The sequence below is a fragment of the Halichoerus grypus genome, chromosome 1 (genome assembly GCF_964656455.1).
Source record: "Halichoerus grypus chromosome 1, mHalGry1.hap1.1, whole genome shotgun sequence".
NCBI lineage: Eukaryota > Metazoa > Chordata > Mammalia > Carnivora > Phocidae > Halichoerus > Halichoerus grypus.
This window is the reverse complement of record NC_135712.1, coordinates 68944684-68966711: the sequence shown is the minus strand read 5'-3', so window position 1 is coordinate 68966711 and position 22028 is coordinate 68944684. Positions and strand designations below refer to the sequence as shown.

The following is a 22028-nucleotide window of genomic DNA, read 5'->3' as shown; positions in this document are numbered from 1 at the left end:
TTACAGTAGGAACTCATGAGGGGATAGGACGATTTTGGTTCCTTGATGAGCTCAGGGTGGCATTCATCACAAGCATGCAGGTCCCCCCCCCACCCCCCGGTAAGTTCAGCACCTGCCCCGGCATTGATAGTTTCCCCGCTGAGCCAGTCCATTGTGACCCCTTTCTTCTGTAGTAGACGTTCTTAAGCCGGTGTATGGAGACTCACGTGGGAGGCTTGTTAAACGTGCAGATTTCTCCACCTCATCCATAGATTTTTTTTATTCAGTAGGTTTGGAGCAGAGTCCTGGACTTGACTTTTTTTTTTTTTTTTTTAAGATTTTATTTATTTATTAGAGAGAGAGAGCACGAGCAGTGGGCAGGGAGCAGGAGAAGCAGACTCCCTGCTGAGCAGGGAGCCTGATGCCAGACTCAATCCCAGGACCCTGGGATCATGACCTGAGCTGAAGGCAGACGCTTAACTGACTGAGTCACCGCAGGCGCCCCTGGACTAGACATTTTTAATGAGTGCTTCAGCGATTCCACGCAGGCCATCCTTGGGCCCCATGTTGAGGAGTGCTGGCCTGCTGAATGGAACAGGCTTAAAGCCAGTGGGAGGGGAAGGTCATGATGAGGGGCTAGTTGGATCTCGTTCTCTCCTAGAAAATGAGGTAAAGTTTATGGTGACTGCTCATGCACCATTTGAGTTAAACACCAGACTTACAAACATTATTAGAAACAACTTAAACCAACTCAATAGGCATGTGGGAAATAGTAACAACATAAAGTGACTGTATTCATGAAGGCTAAGGTTGGTGATCTCTGAGGTCCCTTTTCAAGAAGAAACTGCTCTAAGTTTCTGAAATGTATCCTCAGAGTTCTGGAGGCCAGACATCCAAAATCAGTGTCACTGAAATCAAGGTGTTAGCAGGCCTCTGCTCCCTCCAGGGGCTCTGATTACTGGGGAGAATTCTATCCTTGCCTTCTCCAGCTTCTGGTGGCTGTGGGCAGTCTTTGTCCTGTGGCCACATCACTCACATCTTCATGGCCAACATCGTCAAATCTCTTTGCTCCATGGTCACACCCTCTCTCCTCTGTGTGTGTGATGTCAGCCTCTGCCTCACTCCTAAGGATACGTGTGAGTGCATTTAGGTTCCACACACACAATCCAAGATACCTCATCTCAAGAGCCTGAAGGATTGGGATGTGGCTATCTTTTGGGGTACCACTTTTCAGCCTACCACAGAAGCCTTTAATGATTCTGCGTTTTGTTCTTTTGAATTCTGCATAACAAGCTAAAGAAAAGTAACCCCTCTGAAAATGATGGTATTGACTCTGAAAACCTTACACAGCAGAAGATTCAAGTATCCAGGATAAGAACTTCCCCGACATTATTAATGTTACAGAAAAGAGTAAGAGGAGAATGGGGTAAAGATTTCCAGCATTCCACTCAGTGTTGGGGATACCTCAGTGAATGGCTCACAACCTAGTGTGGGAGGCAGATACTAAACACACTGAATAATCTAATTAAGTCCAAAAAACTCTTGTGTTTCACCCAATCATAACGTATAAATTGTAATAGTAACCAGTACAGCAGTCATCAGATCTTAGCCTGGGATCCCCAGAAAGCAGAAGTTTATGTGCTACTGCTTTCCTGAGGGTGCACCCAGGGAAGCAGGAGCGAGAGAAAATGGGAGTGAGGCAGGGAGAGAGACTCGGCATTGACTTAGCAACCGCTTAGCGTCAGGGGCAGCTGAACGCTTCATCTCAAAGGCCCCTTTCTGAGAGTCTGTAGAGACACCTGCATCTCAAGACCTTCTTGCAGAGGGAGGAAAGGATGAGAATTATCCACTGGTTTTTGTTTCCCACAGTCACAGGTTAGCCAGGAGACATAAAGCATCTCCCAACCTCACTCCTGCCCACACTTGTGATTTGCACTATGTGAGTGCCAACAAGCTCTGCAGCAAGCAGCAACCTGTGTGCGTGAAACTGGCTGGAGCCCAGCAGAACTGGTCCCTGCAGGGGTGGCTGAGACGAAACAGGTGGCCTTGGCCCCAGAGACAGGTGCGACAGAGAGGATCTGAGATGGCACGTAGGAGATGTTGTATACAACTTGCATAAGGACAAAGGTCGGTAGCAAGTACAGTTGTCAGAAAAATGAGACAAAGATGTCACTGGATCATTCAGACAGAGTTTCAAAACTGTCAGTACAGTCAGGATATATGGCAGTGAGACTAGGAACATTTTCTAAAATAGACAGAGGGGAAGATTCTGGCATAAAGATTTTACCAAGGAGTCCACAGTTGTAGATGAGAATGTGTGAATGAGTGAGGGTCATATCAGACCTTCTAGAACCATGAATGTCTCCCTTCAGGCCACACGGTCTATTGATTAATCTATCCAATGATCTATCATTCCCCCAACCATCTATCCACCTACCCCCTTACCTATTGATCTAGCCATTTATCCACCCATCCACCCACCCATTGATCTACCCATCTACCTGCCCATCCATGCCTGGAGCAACTGTATGCATGCCCAAGACCACCTCACCTGCGCCAGGTACACCTCACCAATCTCAGAGTTTTACAGTGTAAAAATATGATCACAGGCCATTCCGACAGAAATGAACTCAGCCACCACCCTCAGACTTTCAGGGTGAGTACAGACCAATTCTAGAGCACTCTTGAGTTCAGGGCTGGGAACCAGAATAGGGGTCATTTCTCAGATGTCTCTGGGAGTCATGCTAACAAGTCCTCTGACCTACACAGTAGAGTATATCCTGCACAAACAATTTTAAATCAATGTGGAAGTTTGAGGTTCAAGATTCCATCTTCCTTCCTCTCCTCCAGGTTTCTGACTGAGGGAGTATATTTAAGGATGGGAAACAATGTGCCAGTTTATGTATTAATACCTGGACAAGGGTGTAAGAGCTGTCGTCTGGAAGGCAGCTGAGGTCAGAGGTTGAAGTAAGGCCCATAGTGTCTGACTTCTGAATCTAAGAGTTCACTTCTCCCAAAGACCCTTGGATGAGGAGCTGGAATCAAGAGAGACAATGACGAGCTGGCCTTGTCACCCAGTTACAGATAAGTTGCCTTTCAAATCTGGGCCCTGTTCACCAATGAAATGTGGCCCCAGATTTGACCAATCAGACAGGCCTCCCACTCCCATGGGGAGGAGCAGATATAGGATGCCAGTGAGGTGGGGACCGAAGTGTTCCCTCGCTTCTGCAGTGGTGTGGCGGGGGGAGCTTGGGAGGTGGCTCTCTCCTCTCCATGGGCAGAGGGGAAAATGAGGAGAATGGAAGGGACCCCAGCAGCAGTAAGAGCACTGACAGAGGCAGACACAGGGGCTGTGAATGGGCACAGAAGCCCTAAGCCACTTTGATAGCAGTCATGGAGGGCTCCCTGGAAGGGGAAATATCTGACCTGCATCCAAGCACTTGCCAGAAGAGAAGAGAAGCAGGGCGTTCCCAACAGAGGGGACAGCATGATGAAAGGCGTTTGGGGTAATTCAAGGTTTCAGAGGCATAGGAGTGAGGCGGTTTGAGGCAAGAGAATTACGAGGCAAGGGCCAGGTCCTGAAGGGGCTTGTAGCCCACTCTGTATGCTGTGAGAATGGAAGGCTGAGAAATGTTAATAAAAATCCATCTTCAACATTTTATGGGGCTTTATCAGAAGACCCTTGTAAGAATTAAGCACGCATGATCCAGGAACCACGCAGCTTCAGCTCTACGCCTCCCCTGACACATCTTGCTGTTCCTGCCCTTCCACACTGGAGAGGGGGCGAGTGGGGGCTTCCAGCCCTGAGGGCAGAGCCGGTGGGGGGAGGGGCCGCGGAAGCAGCCCTGAAGTCCGCAGGGGCAGGGACCAGCCACTTGAGGCGCAGGGAGCCCCCACTGCGTGCGGTGCCAAGCCCCAGCCGCAGCCGCAACCGCACGGGTAGCGGGTAAGCGGTGAGCGTGGGCGGCCAGGGCGGGAGGAGGGCGGGGTTAAGAGCAGAAGGAACAGAGTACTCTTCCTAGCGCGGCGGTAACAACGACCACGCATTTAGTGGCTTGGAACAACACAGATGTGTTCTCTTAGGTAAAGTCGGGAGGCTGGCGGTCTGCAATGGCTCTCCTGGGCTAAACTCAGGGCATCCGCAGGGCTGTGTTCCTTCGGGGGATCAAGACGAGAGTATTTATCCTTGCTTCTTCCGGCTTCTAGAGGCTGCCTGCAGGCCTGGGTGGTGGGCCGGTCCATCTTCAGCCATCACCTGTACTCTGGCCTCTGCTTCTGTCACTGCGCCTTCTCCACTCCGCTGTCTGCTTCTTCCACCTCTAAAGACCTGTGGGATGACATAGGGCCCCCTGGATAATCCTGCACGTTCTCCCCATCTCTGGGTCCTTAGCTGAACTCCATCCGCAAAGCTCCTTTGGCCATATAAGAAACCAGTCATAGGTTCGGGGCCATCCGTGGGGGCCGGGGAGCTGGGGCGATGGGGGAGGTGCGCAGGGGGCCAGCCGAAGCACGGCGACAGAGCGCGCGGATGCCGCCCCACGACAGGCTGCTGAGTTCAACTCACACGTGCTGAGGAGACGTGGAGGGAGGAAGACATCCAGGGGACTTCTTGGGGAAGCGGGTTTTGAACCCGGTTGGGCAGAGGATATGGAAAGCTTGTGAACCAACAGAAAGAGGTTCGGAGACAAATGAGACAGAAGGAGCAAAGCAAGAGGACGCAGGTCTCGCCTTCAGCCTGACGACTCTTCTTCCTTCCTTTGCCTTTTAAGCGGACTCCTTTGCAGGGAGTTTGGTGTAGTTGCAAATTCATGGGATTCAGGGAAGCACGCCTCGGTCTGAATCCTGGCTCTACCACTTGCTAGCTCTGTGACCTCAGGCAGGCTTCTTAACCTCTCCGATCTCTGACTTCCTTCTCTGTGGAATGGGAATTCTAATTCCTGCCTGCCTCCAAGTGGCGTTGTGGGTACAACTAAGATGAGATGCGCACTGTTTTGGAGGAAGTGAGGGTGGAGGAGGTGTCCTAGAAATGTTCTACCACCCCTGCTGGTGCCCCGTCACTCGCCGCGGGGGACACAGAAAGGAAGAAAAAACCTAGCAGTCATTGCAGTGATTCTTAGCACCAGCGAGCCCGACATTTCGGAGCAGAGGGGAGTCCTACTGCTTCGGCGGGCCACACTGGATCTTGTCAGCCACAGACAGAGTGAGACGCCGTCACCAGCCAGCCAGGAAACCTGCTCATGGGCAAGAGCGAGGAGAACCAGCAGAGTCGCCTGCCGCCAGTTCAGTTCTACCTCTTCCCCAGCAGCCCCTCAGTTTATCAGATTCTTTGGCCACATTCCTACACCACTTCTCCTCTCAGGCTTCTCCCTTCCCTTCCCAGAGCGTTGGGAATTTTTCTTAAACATCAAAAACCTACTCACTCTCCAGTTCTTTTGAACCAGGGCTTACTCTAGAGCAAATAACCCACTTTCTTGCTATGTCTTATCCCCTCAGTGTCCACATAGAGCCCAAGAAGAGAGGCTCAGATATGGTGGTTACATGGGTGTGTGTATGTGGGGGTTCTGTACTGTTTGCACTTCTCCGCAGATAGGGGAATGCAGAAGTCTGTACTCACCCCACATTGCTCAGCATCCCTGCATCTGCGAGGTGTGCCTGGGCTCCTTGGAGGGAGCTCATAAGCAGAAATAGAGACCAGTTTGTCAGTTTGAGGCAGTGAGTGGAGGCGTAAGCCCCGGGCTCTTGTCAAGGTACTCTTCTTGGGGAGAAGGTCACATTCAAGTAAAAGGCAAAGCAGATGGCAAGAAAGGCCCACCAGCATCGGGGGGTCCCCTGTTGGCTGTGCTCCTGGGCAGGGAGCCCACCTTGCAGCATCAAGGCTGGTGCCCTTTCTCTGTTCCCCCGTCTGATGGGCTGGGAGTGAGTGGAGGATGGATAGCAGTCGACTCCTCCCTACCATTCACTGAGGTGAGGGTGGCCACGGCCTCCTTCTAAAAGAGGCAGAAGCAGTTCTATACATGGGAGTCTGTAATGGAGAGCCTGGGCTTTTTTCCCGATTTTGTTGTTTGTTTAAAAAGGCGTGTGTGTGTGTGTGTGTGTGTGTCTGTCTGTCTGTCTGTCTGTTGGTCCGCCTGTGTCTGTGTGTACGTGCACTTTCCTGACTATCTATTAGAGAAGGCACTATGTAAAAGAAGCTGGACTCACCAAATGTGAAGCCTGGCTTAAAATAGGGGCCATGTGGCCCACATCAGATCCACTTTGGGAAGCCTTGAGGGTGAGTGGCATTTCAAAGCATTAGCAGCCCCCTCCCAGCAGCCAGCAAGAGGGCTTGATGAACACTGATCTTTGTGATGTGACATGCAGCATATGCGATAAGAGGCTGACGATGGAGAAAACAGCCCTGCTTTCAAATATGAACCCCAAATTGAAAGTCACAAGGGCAGATGCTCCAAATGGCAGTGTCAGTTTCTAACTGAGCTGCTTGTCAGATGGGTTATTCTGTGTAACTATGTGTGTACTAGTCGGGCTAGATTTGCTGCTGCAACAAGCAGCCCCCAGATCTCATTGACTTGGCACTGTAGACATTTATTTCTGGCTCATGTTCCAGAGTCTGATGCAAATCAGAAGGGGGTGGGAGTCCTCCTCCTCACTGTCATTCAGGGACTGAGGCTCCTTCGGTTTAGTAGCTGAACATTATCTAGGCAGGCAGAGTCTTCCCCTTGAATTCTCAACATCCAGCTGGCAGGTGGAAAAAAGGGACATGTGGACGGGGCCCTACAAGTTTTAGGGCCCAGGGCTAAACGGGCTCATATCACTTCCTCCTGTGTTCCATTGGCCAGAACTAGACATATAGACTGTCTAAATGAAAGACTGGCTGGGAAATACAGAGCAGCTGTGGGTTCAGGAAGAAGAGGAACCAGGTTTGGTGGGCCTCTGGTCGCTCTCTACCACTCTCTGCCACCGTGCTCAGGATGAGAACAGCTGTGATGAGCAACTTACTGAGGGCAAATTTGAGTGCATCTCCTAATCTGTTCTGTGTTGTTTCGCCACACTTAATCCAATGATTCTGCCATTCCTTTATTGTGTGTAGAATTCCATTTTCCGTATTCTCTTCAGAGCCTTTGAATACTCTAATAAAAGGCAAGTTTGTATCCCTTGAAAGTTCATTTGATTTCTGGAAGCATCCAAAATAACTAGGAACCCAATCTGGGGATAAGGGGGACAATTCAGCTACGTTTTCTTCTTTGGGTCAAAAATGAAGTGTGACCACAAAGTCAGCTGACTCTTGAGGCCATTTCCAAAGTTGGGATCCCAACATAACACATTTTGAGGACTGACAAGACCTCTCAAAGTGCTGACTTGATAGCATTTATTTAGATACATTGTGTGAGTGTGCATGTGTGTGGGAGGGGGTGAGTGATGGTGGTTATGGTTCATACACTGTCTTTTATTCACAATCTGTGTTGGTCTTTTTTGCCTTCCCAGATGGAAAGACCTTCCGTACATAGTATACGCATATCTTCAGTTATAAAGCATCCCAATTCGTGGTTTTAAATATTTTTTTATGTGCTCTGTCAACCCATCCAACCTATCATGGATTCGTTCAGTCACTCACTTAGTATTTATTGAATGTCTGTGTGTGCAAAGCCCTTAAAAAAAATCAGAAACTGTGAAACCAGATGAAAGCCATTCCCTCTGCGGCTCAGTCCGTAGGTGCTGGAAGCAGAGTGTTCAAGGATGAGGAAGGAGGAATTGGGTGCAGACTTCCTGGATGGCCAGGAAGAGAGGAACTGGGCTTGGGACAGACTGCACTTGGATGTTTCAACCAAAGCGCTCTGGGAAGAGTAATTACCTGCAAGATTTTTTAAAAGACCGAAGAGAATAGATCAGCTCTTCTCTGGACTGATGTTTTACTTTTTGGGGTAAACCCAGTGCCCTGGAAAATCTTCGTGTCTGTTTTAGAATTAGTCATGTTACCCCAAGACACCAGACCTGAGCTTATCTTTTCCTCATGAGCAGTAGGAAGAAGCATAAGAGATGGGGGTGGACCATGCTCTATGGTAGCAGTTCCAGGAATGGGTTCGGGGATCCCATTGTTCCACCATACAGCTGCATTCAGGGGTGAAGGGATAAAGCTTTATTTCTAAAGTGTAGTTCTCAGCTCACTAATATAAGAAATCACCTGGGATTTTTTTCTGCTAAATGGAGATTTCTGGGCCCTTCCCAGACGTCCTAAATCAGACCTCCTAAATCAGCCAAGGAACATGCATTTTTAAGCAACCTCTGCCCCAGGTGATTCTTGAAAGTTTGAGCAGCCTAGGTGGAAAGGCTGTGGGCTAACGTGAATCTGAGACTAGCTGTCTTTATGAGCTCCAGGCTCGTGGTGCGCAGTAGCACTCTGAGTCCAGAGCTTCAGGTGATGTCTGCTGGTGAGGCGTGCTGGTCCGTGCTGGGCTCCAATAAACTCACTGTGGGAACCACTTCCCCATGGGCCACACTGATTGACTAGAGACAAAGCACCTCAGAACCTCGTTCCACTAAGAACACTAAGAATAGTGGAGTTGGGCTACATCACCTTTGTGTGCGTGTGTTTGCGGCTGTGGGTCTATTTATCTCTAGACCTGGATACACACGTATTGTTGTCTCTACCATTGACAGGTACAGCCCTCCCCTGACCTTCCGGCCCCGCCCCCAAATCCTCCCTTCCTTCCAGTCCCACCTCTCAGGAGGCTAGGGCTCTGCGGTCTTGGCACTCATCTGCAGCTGGGGTCCTGCAAGTCATGGTCAACCCTTAAAAATCAAATAAGAAAATCTTCACTGAGCCGGGCATTATGCTGGACACCCATATTCATTGTCTCATTTGATCCTCAGAACGGCTCAGTGAGGTAGGTACTATTTCCCCCATCTTACAAAGGAGGAAACTGAGGCTCAGGAAAGTGAAGTAATTTACTCAAGTTCCCATAGCTAGTCAGCGGCAAGTCTGGATTTGACCTCCGATCGTTCCTCGGTCACTGTCCACAGTCCCCGTGGAGGACAGTCCAGACCTGATCTGCTCTCTGCAAGTCGCCCGCAGCTCATCCTTTCCTTCCAGAGCAGGCCCTGGCAAGCCACAGCCCCGTGGGTCAAATCAAGGTCAAATCAATCAGAGCTTGTCGTTATTTCAATTGAGGTGAAATTCACATAAAATAAAATTGACCATTTTAAGCACCACCTGTTTTTCAAAATACAGTTTTGCTGGAATGCAGCCATGCCCACTGGGTCACATACTGTCTATGGCCGCCTTCTCACCACAGTAGCGGGGGTGAGCAGTTGTGGCAGATGCCATACGGCCCACAAAGCCTCAAATACTGGCCCTCTGGCCCTTTATGGGAAAAGTTTCCTGGTCCCTGCTTTTGAGAGTTTTGGCCTGGATCCACGCCCTTGGGAATGAGTTTTCTCAGACATCTGCGATGCCCTTCCTTCCTAAAGGTAAACTCTCCTGCTCTGTTGGAAGCCATGCTTTTGTGCCTCATGGACCTAGCTCCTCAGCTACCCCATTTCCTCCTTATTCCTCCTGTTTCCACCACCCACAGGTCAGTCCTGGCAAACACACGCCTGTGCCTGATCTGCTCAGTGCCATCCCTTTTTCCTTCTTTTGTGCCAAATAACTAGTATATAAGGTTTACCCCTGGATATCTCACCTTCTCTCCTTATACTTTCCCTCCTCACCTTCCACCATCCAGCTTCCAGCTTCTGCCCTTCTGTTAGTCTTTTGAACACATCTCCATGTGGATGTCTTGGAGTTCCATGAAATTCATATAATCTACCTGGCATCCCATCCTTGCTAAGACCGTGTCATTCTGCTGTCTCAAATTAGTTTGTCTTTCTCTCTCTCTCCCTCTCCTTACATCTGTTCTGTTAACAAATTCTGCTGCCTTTTTTGGAAATGTCTCTTGGGTTACTCTCTTCCTCATCCCCACCAATTCCTTGGTCCAGCCCTTTGTCACTTCACATCTGGATCACTACAGAGGCTCCTGACTGGTGTCCCTACCTCCCCCTTCTCTAGCTCGTTTTTCAAATTCCAGGAGCTCAAGTAGAATCAGGTGCTTGGGGTTTGCCTTTGCCATTCTTTCCAGAGTCCTCTCCCACACTCCCTGTGTCATACTGAACACGGGGTCTCTGTGGCACTCAGCACCTGTGTCATACTTTCTTCCACTTAGAATGTTCTCTTCTGTTTTCTTTGTTTGGCAAACCCCCTCAGGAAAGAATTCTGATGTCACCTCTCTAAGAAAACTTTCTCCAGCAAATCCTCAATGTTCTTAGAGGACTTGCTTCATACTTTTGTAAAATAACTTGTTATACTTATTTGTGGATCTGCATTTTCTCCTAATCCGCTGGCTAGTCAAGGGCAGGGACTATGTATCTTCCTCATCTCTGTGTACCCAGAGTCTAGCATGGGTACAGAGTAGGTGCTCAATAAATGCTTCTCGAGCCACCATTTTGATCACATCCCTCTACTGCTGAAAGCTCACACTCAGTCTCTGTTTCCGCCGCACGAAGTTTACGGCAGTGGTTTTCTACCCCGGATGTGCATTAGAATCACTTGGGAGCTTTTGAAGACTACTGATGCCCGGCCCTACAGAGAGATTCTGATTAGGTGCATAGGTTCTAGGCACTGACATTTTGTAAAAACTTCCCTGGCAATTCTCCTATCTGGCCAGGATTGAGAACCACCGGTCTGAGGCCTAGTTTTCAAGATTCTCATCCATTTCTCCATCCACACAGGAGTTCCCGCTCAGAACCTTCTCACACCTTTGGCCTCTTCCCAAATCGCCCTCTCTCTCATGCAGACCACCCGTCTGTCCCCACCCAGGGCAGGGCCCTGTTGGCGTGCATCCCAGAGCACCGAGCAGAGCCGGGAGTGTGGGGGAGCCCCCTCAGGGAGCAAGCCTCAGAGCACAGGCTCTGTCTGGGTTGGGTGGGGAGGAAGAACTGGGTGGGACTTACGGCAGGTGCCTCGGCCACCTCCCCACCGCTGTGTGGACCGCACCAGCTTCCCCACGCCAACAATGACCCCATGGCATGGTGGCCGAGAGCACAGAGCCTTAGATTGGCTCTGCTCGTCAGCAGACATGTAGCCCTATTTCCTGTCCCACATTCTTTTCCAATTCTCTTCTTACAAAGTGGGGACAAGACAGGGGAGTGGACGGGGCACCGGGCTGGTGTCTGCAGATGAGTTCCATGAGGCCTTCTGCGTGTCTTCCGTGGGCCTGTGGCTCAGGCCCCTGCGGCTCAGTCAGAGGGGTTTTTATTTCTCCTCAAGACGAGGAGCCCTCAGCTGCCAGGGCTACTTAGAAGGAACAAACGATGTCACAGGCCACGTGTTTCCACTTGCTCCGGTGAAGCAAAGACCTTTGGAAACAGGACATCTTGAGACATTTATTATCTTCTACCTACTACTTATTATCTTTGAGACATTTACTTACCTCTTATTGTCCACAGTGGGTCAGAGATTAGAGAGATCTTTTGTCTCATGAAAGTCACGGGTTCAAATGTTCCTTTTTTTCCAAATTTTAGAAACAGATAAATCAAGAGACTCGTAAGGTAACTGTTATTTGGTTTAACCCATCCCAAGAGAAGTCAGGATGGCGGTGACCCACGGGCACAGAGAGTGGAAGGGAGTACGGGTATCTTTCCCTCTGAGCGCTGAGTACACAGACGTCCAATGAGTGAAGTTCCTGGAGCTCTGCAGGACACGTTTATGGCATGCCGCAGGTGCACTTTTATCTATGTACATCACATTTTAATAAAAAGTTTCAAATAGTTGCTCATGCTCTTGGGAGAAATTCAGACAACACCGGGAAGCACACATATTCTTCAACCAATTTTAAAAATAAAACCCAGGGAATGTAAAAGTTGATTCCACAAATATTTTTTTAAACACCTTTAGTTCTATGTAACAGTTTGTTAAAGAGAAGAAACAGAAAAGAGAAGGAGAGAAACATTGGGCATGAGTTGATTGGAAGAAAGCCATACAAAGAGAAAAAAAAACCGAAAAGCCTGATGGAGAAGTAGAGAAATGGATGGGCTGGGAGGCACTCAGGGATGTCAAGTGAGACGTGAAGAAAAGTCAAGAAGGAAAGAAGCAGAAACAGCCCCATGGAGGAGACACCTGTGAACAGAAAGCAACAGAGAAAGACCCCCCAAAATGGGGGGAGGGTGCCAGGGGTTAGAGAGGAAGGTGAAAACCCCCAGCCTCACAGAGCGAGGCAAAGAGGAGCAGAAAGAGGGAATGGGGGAGTCCAGCCAAGAGGGGGAGGTAAAAGTGTGGATGTTGAACCTGGTCGCCAGCCGGACCGTGGACTGTGGCAGCTTGTTAAAAGGCAAGGAGCTTGGCAATCACATGAAGAAGGACATTGCCTCCCCAGTGCCTCTGGCTCAGGGCCCAGCACATGGGACGTGCTCATCCAATAGGTGTTGACTTCTTGACTGAATGAAACGATGCCTGAAAACCCAGGCCCCTCTGCCCCCAATGGGAAGTTCACCTCTGAGTTTTCTGCTCTTCCCCTAGGGCCTCGGCCACTTTGCCCAGGGTCCTGGCATCCTAGGAATTTCCCTGCCTGCTCCGGGGAGGATTTTTCATGCTGGAAGGTTTTGCAAAATAAGACCGCTTTTATCAGAATTCTGTTGCGTCGGAGAATGTTCCTGGCTCATTGACGTTTACAGTGTGTAACCGATTTTATCGGAGGAATGTTGTTTGGAATGGAATGGTCCTTTCAGATGGGCAGACAAGAAACGGAAGGTCATTCGAGGACCCACCCCAAGCTGTCTCAGTGGTTACTCAGGGTTGCCGTACATGATGCTTGGGAGCCTGGCCAAGCTGTGAGCAAGCCTTCCTCCCTGGAGGAGGTCCCAGCGGTCTGCTGCGGGATTGTGGTGTTTACGGCTCACCTTGGCCCTCAAAGCAAATCCACCAGCGGGTAGAGGCACAGCAAGGGCTCCCGAGGCCTGGGGTCCAGCGAGCAGCCTGGCTCACCTGGACAAAATGAAACCATTCCTGACATTTCAGAAAGGGGACAGTAAGGCTTCTCCTGAGAGGTCACAAATAGGGAGATGGGTTTATCCTTTTGGTTCTTTTGTCAAAATCCCAAGGCACTCTGTTTCCAGGACTCTGGACAAAATGGTGCTGGTGTAGTAAGTGTCCGGGGGGGGGGGGGGGCTTGAATTCCCTCTCCTCTGTTGTAACCCCTAGTGTTGCCAGGGTCAGCAGTTTCTCTCTGAAAGGGTTCTTGTACTGAGTGGGATGCAGAGACTGAGACAGGAAGGGGAGGTCATGTGAGGTCAGAAGTCTTTGTTCCTGGTGAGAGGGAATCTACCCTGAAGTGGGAGAGGACTGAGGTGCCCCAGCTCAGGCCAGGGATGCCGGACACAGGTCAGCACAGAGAAGCAAATTGGGAACAGCTCGTGCTGCTGGACACTCTCCAGTAATTTCTGTGAGCCCTACAGGGCTGGGCATTCTAGCACATTTCTCGCACCCTCTATGATTTTTAAACTTCTTCATTGTAGTGGATGGAACTGTGTCCCCAAAAAGGTATGTTCAAGTCCTAACCCCTGGTACCTGTGAATGTGACTTTACTTGAAAAGGTCTTTGCAGACGTAATCAAGTTAAAAGGAGATTATCCCGAATTAGGCTGGGCCCTAAATCCAAAGACTGTTGTGCTGGTAAGAAGGCCATGTGAAGACACAGACACACGTGGAAGGGAGAAGGCCATGTGACTAGAGTGATGTGTGCACATGCCAAGGAACACCAAGGTGGCCAGCAACCAGCAGAAATTAGGACAATGCAAGGAAGAATTCTCTCCTAGAGCCTTCGGGGGGTGCTCGGCCCTGCTGACACCTTGGTTTTGAACTTCCAGCCTCCAGATCTGAGAGAGGATAAATTTCAGTTGTTTTACACCACCATGTTTGTGGTACTTTGTTACAGCAGCCCTGGGAAATAAATTATATTCATGTTCCTCCAGATTTCCCACCCCTCAGCTCCCTTGCCCCCACTCCAGTCCCTCCACCCTCAGCAGATAGCCTTGTAGTTGCTATTTTACAAAGAAAATGGAAGTCCTCAGCCAGAAACCCAGAGCCCTTTGCTGGGCCACCTTCTCGTCTTTCCCTCCTTCCAAGGCCAGGCCCTTGGCCTGGGCTCCCACGTCTCAGAAGCCTTGTCCTGCCAACCACATTTTCTCTTTCCTAAAGCTTTGATTTTTCTCTCTCCCGTGTACACCCTTTCCATGTTCAAATTCTTCCCCTAAAAGCAAAAAAAACTCCCCTACTGCTTCATTCCCCTGTGGTTGCTGTCCTAATCCTAACTCATTCTTCCCCTTCAAAGCCAGGCTCTCTTGAGACTTCATTTTTGCATTTCCCACTCCTCCCTACTTGCTCTTTTGCTGCATCTGCTCCAATTGCTACGCAGACACTTTCCTTATCATGGTCAAGGGGGACTTCCATGTTGCTAAAGCCAATGGGTATTTTCGGTCATCTCCTTACTTGACCTTTTGTCAGGGTCACCCACTAGGAACCACCATCTCCTTCCCTTCACTCCAGTGATGTGACTTCTCCTGGGCTTCCTCCCTCATCTGTGTGGCTCCCGCCCAGCCCCTCCTGGCTCAGTCTCCTCGCCCCAGCCATCTCATGTTTTGGCCCCATGGCTCAGTTTTAGGCTCTCTTCACTTACAAGAGTGCTCTCTTTTCTCAGTGATCTCATTCCCTTGTATGCAGATCTGGACCTCTCCTCTCAGCTCCACACCTGCGCATCTAAATGCACACTTGACATTGCCACTTGGATGTCTCAAAGTCACCCAGACCCAAGTCCAAAACAAAGTTCATGACCTTAACCTCAAAGATTGAGTTCTCCTCCACTGTTCCCTCTCCTTGTGAATGGTACTACCATCCATCCAAACATAAAGGACGGAAACTCAGGCAATCTTTGACCTCTTCTCCCTCATCCTCTACATCCATCAACATACCTTGTGGATTGTGCCTCCTGCAATCTCGAGTCCATATTCTTCTGTGAACTGATGTCTATCATCCTTGTCCAAGAATTATCATTTCTCACTTGGACTTCAAGAGTTCAGGCATCAGCTCTATGTCTTTCTAAGTCATTCCCATTACCATAGCCAGAATAATGATTTCCAGTTGCAAATCATGTCACTCCTCACCCCTTTCTCTTTTCCACTTCCACCTCCCCAACATGAAACCTTAAAATGACTTCCCTAAATTCTTTTTTTTTTTTAAGATTTTATTTATTTATTTGACAGAGAGAGACACAGCGAGAGAGGGAACACAAGCAGGGGGAGTGGGAGAGGGAGAAGCAGGCTTCCCACTGAGTAGGGAGCCCAATGTGGGGCTCAATCCCAGGATCCTGGGATCATGACCTGAGCTGAAGGCAGATGCTTAATAACTGAGCCACCCAGGCACCCCATGACTTCCCTAAATTCTTAAGGTAAAGCAAAAACCTTTAAAATGGGCAGTGAGCGTCTGTATGACCTGGTTGCTATCAGGATCTCCAACCTCACTTCCCTCCACACTCTTCATCGTTCTGTGCTCCAGCCACATTGGTTTTGTTTTGGTCTTTTACAGGTACTCCAATTCTTCCTGCCTCAGGACCTTTGCACACACTGTCCCTGCTCTCCCTTGCTGATTTTCAGCCTACAGAGCTTTCAGATGGTGGCTCAGTCTCATGTTTATAGGGAAATTGAGAATCCCTCCCAAGTGTTCTCCTTCAGGGCACTTTCCACAGTGACAAGCTTACATTTATGTTCTTTTGATAACCGTCTGTCTCCTCCAAACCTTTTAGGGCTATGAGGTCTGAGACTGACCCAACAACCAGCACGATGCTAGGCACAGAATTGTCACTTAGTAAATATTTGTTGAATGACTAAATAAAAGAAAGAAGGTACTGTGTTGGAGTCTGGGGTTGCAAAAATAAATGAGGCATGGAACTTCCCAGAAAGAAGCTCGCAAATTGGGATGGGAGGGTGCAAGCAGAGGAGAGGCTGACTAAACAGAGTCAGGGTGTAACAGGGTGATGAGCACATAGCAGAGGAGCAGGCCAGAGGAGATGGTGCTGCCTGGGCCCAGCTCACCACCCCCGGATGAAGCTCAATCCAGGTGTCTGTTGGCTGATCTTGGCCCTCAAGGATCCTAGTCCTGTGATGTTACTGCTCTGCAGCCACCACTGTGTCCCAGCCATGGCCGTGCCACCCCACACTGCCACGAATCCTACAGGGCACTCTCCTCAGGAGCTGGGCACTGTTCAGGGTGCAGCATGGTTAAAGGCTCTGGTTACAATTAGAGCATCATGTGGAGCGCTTCAGTGGGAAGAGTTCTGTGCCTTCTGGACAATGACCTCATCATATCCTCAGGCCAACCCGGGGAGGCAGCAAAGGGTAGTGATTTCTCTCCCCACTCTACAGGTGGGGAGACTGAGGTCAATAGAGATCACTGGACTTGGCCAGGGAGTGAGAACAGTCTGGGAACAGAGCTTGGAGGGAACCCAAGGCCCTCTCTCCAGGATCTGCCAGCCACACCAGTTGGCAGAGGAGAACTCCTCGGGCCGAGGACGAGAGCTGCAGCAGGAATCTGCAAAAGCTTGTTTACTTTGGTGCAGAAGGACATTTCATCACCTCTTGGAACCACAGAATGCTAACGCAGATGGGCCCTCAGAGATCATCTGATTCAACACCCTTGTTTTAGGAAGGAGGAAACTGAGGCCAGAGCGATGAATCTCCTTTGCCCTCCCTTTCCTTTCCCTGCCCTACTGATAGTGAGTGGTAGGGCAGAGACTGCTAGCTGTCTACCCAGACCCCTTTTCCCCTTCTTTGCCTCTATGGCTAGACTGTATTTCCCAGACTCCCTTACAGTTTGGGGAGCCACGTGACAAATGTTCTCTCCAGTGGGATGTGAGAGGAAGGGCGGCATGCCACGTTCAGGCTGGGCTCTTTCAAACCTCCTATGCTCACAACTCCATGTTCTTTTCACTTCTGGCTGATTGGGATGTCAATTCCAAGGGTAACTTCGGAACCATACATTAGAGAAAGGCAGAGCTGCCATAGTGTGGGTCCCAGGAACACTGTGTGGAGAAGAGCCACGCGCTGACATGAATGCCTACGGCTGCTAAGAGAACCAGAAGAATAAAACATCGATCACGTGAAGCTGCAGCTTTTGCGGGGGGGCTGATTTAGTTCCGCAATCTGGCCTAAACCTAATCTAGCTCACACGGCAGCCGGGAGAGCCCCCGCAAAAGCTCTGACTACACGCAATATCAGGTGGGGGAGACAGCAGGCTGACTGTGGAGTTCACTGTCAACCACTTTGGAAGGCCCCCACTCCCACCGCTGGAGAGGTTAGGAATGCCTGACTCCTGCCTCACTCAGTCTGGGAACTTGGTCCAAGCTGGCTCCCCAACTGTTTCATTTTCAGTCAGTAGATTGTCAGGGCTGGGATGGATCTGAGATGTCATCTGATTTATCCCCTGGCTCCAGTCAGGGCCTCTTCCAAGCCATCCACAGTGACCAAAAATCATGTTTCGATTTTTATATCCCTGGGCAGGAAACACCACAAATGTCCTTAAACACCTGTTTCATACCTCCTTGCTACGGTGTCAGAAGGTCCTTACTGAACCCTAAAACACCAGAGCTGGAGCACCCCTTAGCAATCATCTTGAACAATCTTTGTTTTACAGATGAGGAGACTGAGGCCGGAACCACACAGTTAAACAGCGGTCAAGTCAGGACAAGCCAGGACTCGAAGGCCCAGCTGACTACTCTTTCTAAGGTTCTATTTGCCTCCAACTCTCTCTTGCTGTTTTCTCTTCTTCTGTCCTAGAAGGTGATGAAAAAGTGCCCAGGTCCATTTCACTGTGATCAATCCTTCCACCTTCTCCTGTGTCTCCCCCTCCTCGCCCCCCAGGGGAAGCCCTTCCCAGCTGATGTGAGCTTGGCTATTTCTCTTAGAAGGCAAAGAGAAGATTAGGGAGAGAGAAATCTGTGTTGCCTACAAGGGAGGGATGTGTCCCAGGTGCACATTTGCTCCTTGGGCCTTGGTAGTGATGGCAGACTCCCTAGTGGGATCTCTGAATCCCCGTGAGAAGCCTGCAAGGGCCATTAAACCCTTGAATGTCACTGGTTGCCTGGGAGGGCAACCCGTGCTCTGGGAAAAGTACTCTGAGGGGGGAGGGAGTGGCGGTGACCAGAACCTCTGAGCACAGCGTCTTGGCCTGTTGGGGCTTGTCTGGCTGCGTCTGGGCAGCTGGGCAGTTCTGCCTGTTAATATGAGAGCAGGATCCTGAGAAGTTGAGCTGGGGCCACGAAAGCAAACCTAGTTACTTACAGGGGGATCATTGTATGGTACTTTCTTGGAAAGACCTGGAAATTCCACATGAGAGCCCTGGCAAGTTGGGTCTGTTTTGTGGTTCTTAACAAACATAATAAAATAAACCCAAATGGTTACTCCCTACTCCCCTGTTTAAGGTGAGGTTGTTTATACACAGCATCCTTCATGTTTTCTGCCAAGTGACTCACTTGGACTGAATCACTAGAAAGTGGGCCTAGGTCCATCTGCAGCTGCCCTGGACACCACGATCTGCTCATTGCCCTGGAGGTGGGGGTCATGGAGCTCTGGAGACAGCAGAGAGGAGTGGAGAAATGGGGTGGGGTGGAGAGTCAGGCCTGAAAGGGAAGTCCATACTCATAGTTTCCTGAGCATCTGGTGGTCAGACAGGAGTCCCCGATGGAACTGACAAGATTCCCCAAGGAACTCCAGTATTCATTTCAGTTGAGACATTGTCTAGATTATTGCAAATTTGAATTGTGGGACCAGAATTAATAATGCCACACAGTCCTTCACAGGTAAATCTCTTAATCTTTGGGTCTAGCTTCAGAATTTTGAGCAAATTATTTTCCCATTTTGAGCCCCTCTTTCTTCAACCTAGAAATAAAAAGGCTTGCAGTCCCTAAAATACAGACATTTTATCCTTTATTTACCCGGAAGGAAAGGGATATGGACACAAATGGAAGTTTATTTGCCAGGAAATTTTGTTTTCACTAAATCTTTGAATCTCTCCCCTGAAAGTTTTCATTTAAAATTCAGTGATCTCTGTGTGTCCTTTTGTTTAATTTTTGATCTGCAGCCCTTTTTCTAATTATGAGTTTGCCTAGCCATGCCCCAATTCACAGTTTTCTTTTCCCTGTGGCCTGTTTGGGTGTCCTGGAGGTGACATTTCTGCAGAACTCTTGTGTGAGCCAAAGGCAGTGGTCCTATGGGGATGGGAGTCCAGGCTTGAGAAGGCTCTGGAGAATAGGGTGACTCCCGCGTTGGCCACAGGGTGAGGTGTTAGGCTTGGCAGCAGCGACCCCCGACACCAACCCTGGGGCCTGGAGGAGGTGTGGTGGTGGTGGGAGGGGAGGGGGGCAGTTCCAATTAGCAAGGGGCAGTGACCACGCGAGGTGGGAAGAGGGGGACAGGTTCCACTTCTCTCACATGTGAAAGCACTTTGTACAATCTAGTTAGAGCTAACCACATCACCCGGTACCCGCTTTTCACCCACTTACTGCGCATTTAAGGAGTTGGGAAATTCTGGTTCCCGATTGGGAGGACTCGGTTTTTCTGATTTTTCTCCCAATGGCAAAGCAACCTTAATGGGGGTGGGAGGGCGTGTGTGTGTGTGCGTGTGTGTGTGTGAGACCAAAGTTGGCCGGCTGTGTGGACCTCACCCCGCGTCCCCGGCCGGCCCCCGCCCCCTTCCTGCCCTCTCCCCGCCCCCGGGCCCGGCCGCGCTCGGCCGGTGATGTCAACCCGAGGAGGAGCCGCCCGCCCGCCCGCCGCCCGCCGCCCGCCCGGGCTAATTAGCATGTAGCGGCGCCGGGGCCGCCTCCGCCTCCGCCGCGCCCGCCCGCCCGGCCCCGGCCGCCCTCCCGCGGCTCCCCACAACTTTTGAGGCGGGGACTGCGCTGGCAGCCTCACTTCGCTCACTTCCCCGGCCCCGCGCGGCGCCCGCCGCCCGCTTCCCTCGCACCCGCGGCCGCCCCGCGCCCGCCCCGCGCGCCGGGCATGTGAGCGCGGGCGGGCGCCGCCACCATGGCCTCGCCGCCGCTCCCGCGCCCGCTGCTGCTGCTGCTGCTGCCGCCGCTGCTGCTGCTCCTGCTGCCGCCGCCGCCGGCCGCCCCCGGGACGCGCGGCCGGCCGCCCTCCCCGGCCCGCCGCGCGCCGAGAGGGGCGCCCCTCGCAGGAGCGGGGCCGGCGCGGCCGCCCGAGCCCGGCCCCGAGCGCGAGCTGCCGCCGCCGCCGCCCACGCCGCCCCGGGAGCGCCGCGGGCCCGCGCCCCCCGGCCCCAGCCGCACGGCCCCCTGGCCGGCCGCCGTCACACGCCGGGGACCGTCGCGCCGGGCCCCCCGAGGCGGGAGCGCGGGTGAGTGAGAGCCGCGGCCGGGCGCCGAGGAGCCTCGGGCTGGGGGCGTGGGCGCGCTTCGGGGCCGCATCCCCTGCCCTAGGCCCCTCTGCGAGCTCGGTCCCGGCCGGGGGTCCCCCGCTGACCCAGGTCGCGGCGGGGGGGGGGGGGAAGGCCGCGTGGGAGGGCGGCGAGCGGGAGAGTGGCTTTCCTGGACGTTTTGCTGGTGGCGGGACTGGGGGTGTGACCGTCCTGTTCTCCCCCCCCCTTGGAAGAAAACTTGTTTTCCGTGGTACACCCTGGACGTCTCCCCTCATACCTCCCTTAGAAAAAAAGAAAAGAACCCCCACGCCCCCCGCAAACCTTCCAAAAGCGCTTCTCCCACCTTGGAGGTGATAACATCTTCCCGTCAATTCCCCAATTCCATTCTTTTCCTGTAGATATAGAAATGGCTTCTCCAGGTACGGAGCCTAACTTTCAAATATAAATAACTGATTTTTTAAGGGTTCTAGCGCTGAGGATATTGTAAAGGACAAAGGATGTAGTTGGAAACACAACACTCTACTGGCTCACTCCAAAAGCAGAGGAGGAACTGGGGCGACGGTATGGCAGTGGGGGGTTGCAAGGGCAAACCCCTGCAAGGCAAACGGGGACACTGGACTGTCCCTGAGCCTTTCTTCCGCCCACCCCTTTCCTTTCCCGATGGGCCGCTGCTTCATACATAGCCACTGCCTATCCTGCTCAGAAAGGGACCTGCCCCCTCTCCTCTGGACCTTTCTACGCAGTTCCTTCTTTAGATCTGGAAGAAATGCTTAGGACCCAGTGGAATTCCAAACACAATACCATTGTGACCTTGGGAATGTCACCTCTTTTGATCTCAGTTTCTCCATCTGTGAAATGGAAGTAATGATCCCTGTTCCCCTTAGCCTCCTAGTGATGGCATGACAAAATGAAAGTAAAAATAAATGAAAAGTGCTTTGAACAGGCAGCAATGTGGTGGTGGTAGCCACGCCTTCCTGTGGGTGACACAAGGCATATGCTCTCTCTCAGGGTTATTCTGGAACAGCAAGGTTGCTGGCAACACTAGGTATTGATTCGAAGTTTAGGTGAAGGTTGGGAAGGTTTCGTCTTCCTAATTGGCACTTCATTTAAGTTTCTCGTATTAGACACACTATCTGGTATAGGAATTAGCTGGCTTCGTTGAACCTAGGGATGCTTCCTCTAATTAGATAAGAAAAAAGTTTTTTAAAAAAATGGTCAGGCCCTCAGTAAAAACTCAACTCCATCTTCAGTAGTTCTCCCATCATTGGAGAATGCCTTGTCCTTGTGAATTTCTAAGCCACTGGCCCGAGACTGAGAAACTGAGGAACAGTAAGGGAAGGGAGGGGAGAAAGAAGCTTTAAAAGACCTACCAGAGACATAGCCATTGTGACTCTGACTTCAGATGACTTACAACGTACATTGTTTTAAGTTCCATGGGAAGGAATCAACAGAAAAGAGAATGTTCCCTGGCTTTCTCACACTAGAAAAGTAACTAAGGAACACTGTGTAGTATTCTGTGGGTTTTCTAAGTGGAGAGGGAGTGCAGGGGATTGAGGTCCTTTCAGAGGAGACACCCAAGAACTGGAGGCAGGTGT

The 22028-nt window shown here is 50.9% G+C and overlaps 1 protein-coding gene across 1 annotated transcript in view; it reads left to right on the top strand.

Moving 5' to 3' along the window:
• The window catches only part of SLC12A8 (solute carrier family 12 member 8), a 66935-nt gene extending 48632 nt beyond the window's left edge, over positions 1–18303 (top strand). Inside the window, exon 8 of the mRNA XM_078066955.1 lies at positions 17689–18303. Coding sequence (XP_077923081.1) covers positions 17689–17692 — 4 coding nt within the window. The 3' untranslated portion in view covers positions 17693–18303. The remainder of the gene's footprint in view (positions 1–17688) is intronic.
• Positions 18304–22028: the final 3725 nt, after the last annotated feature.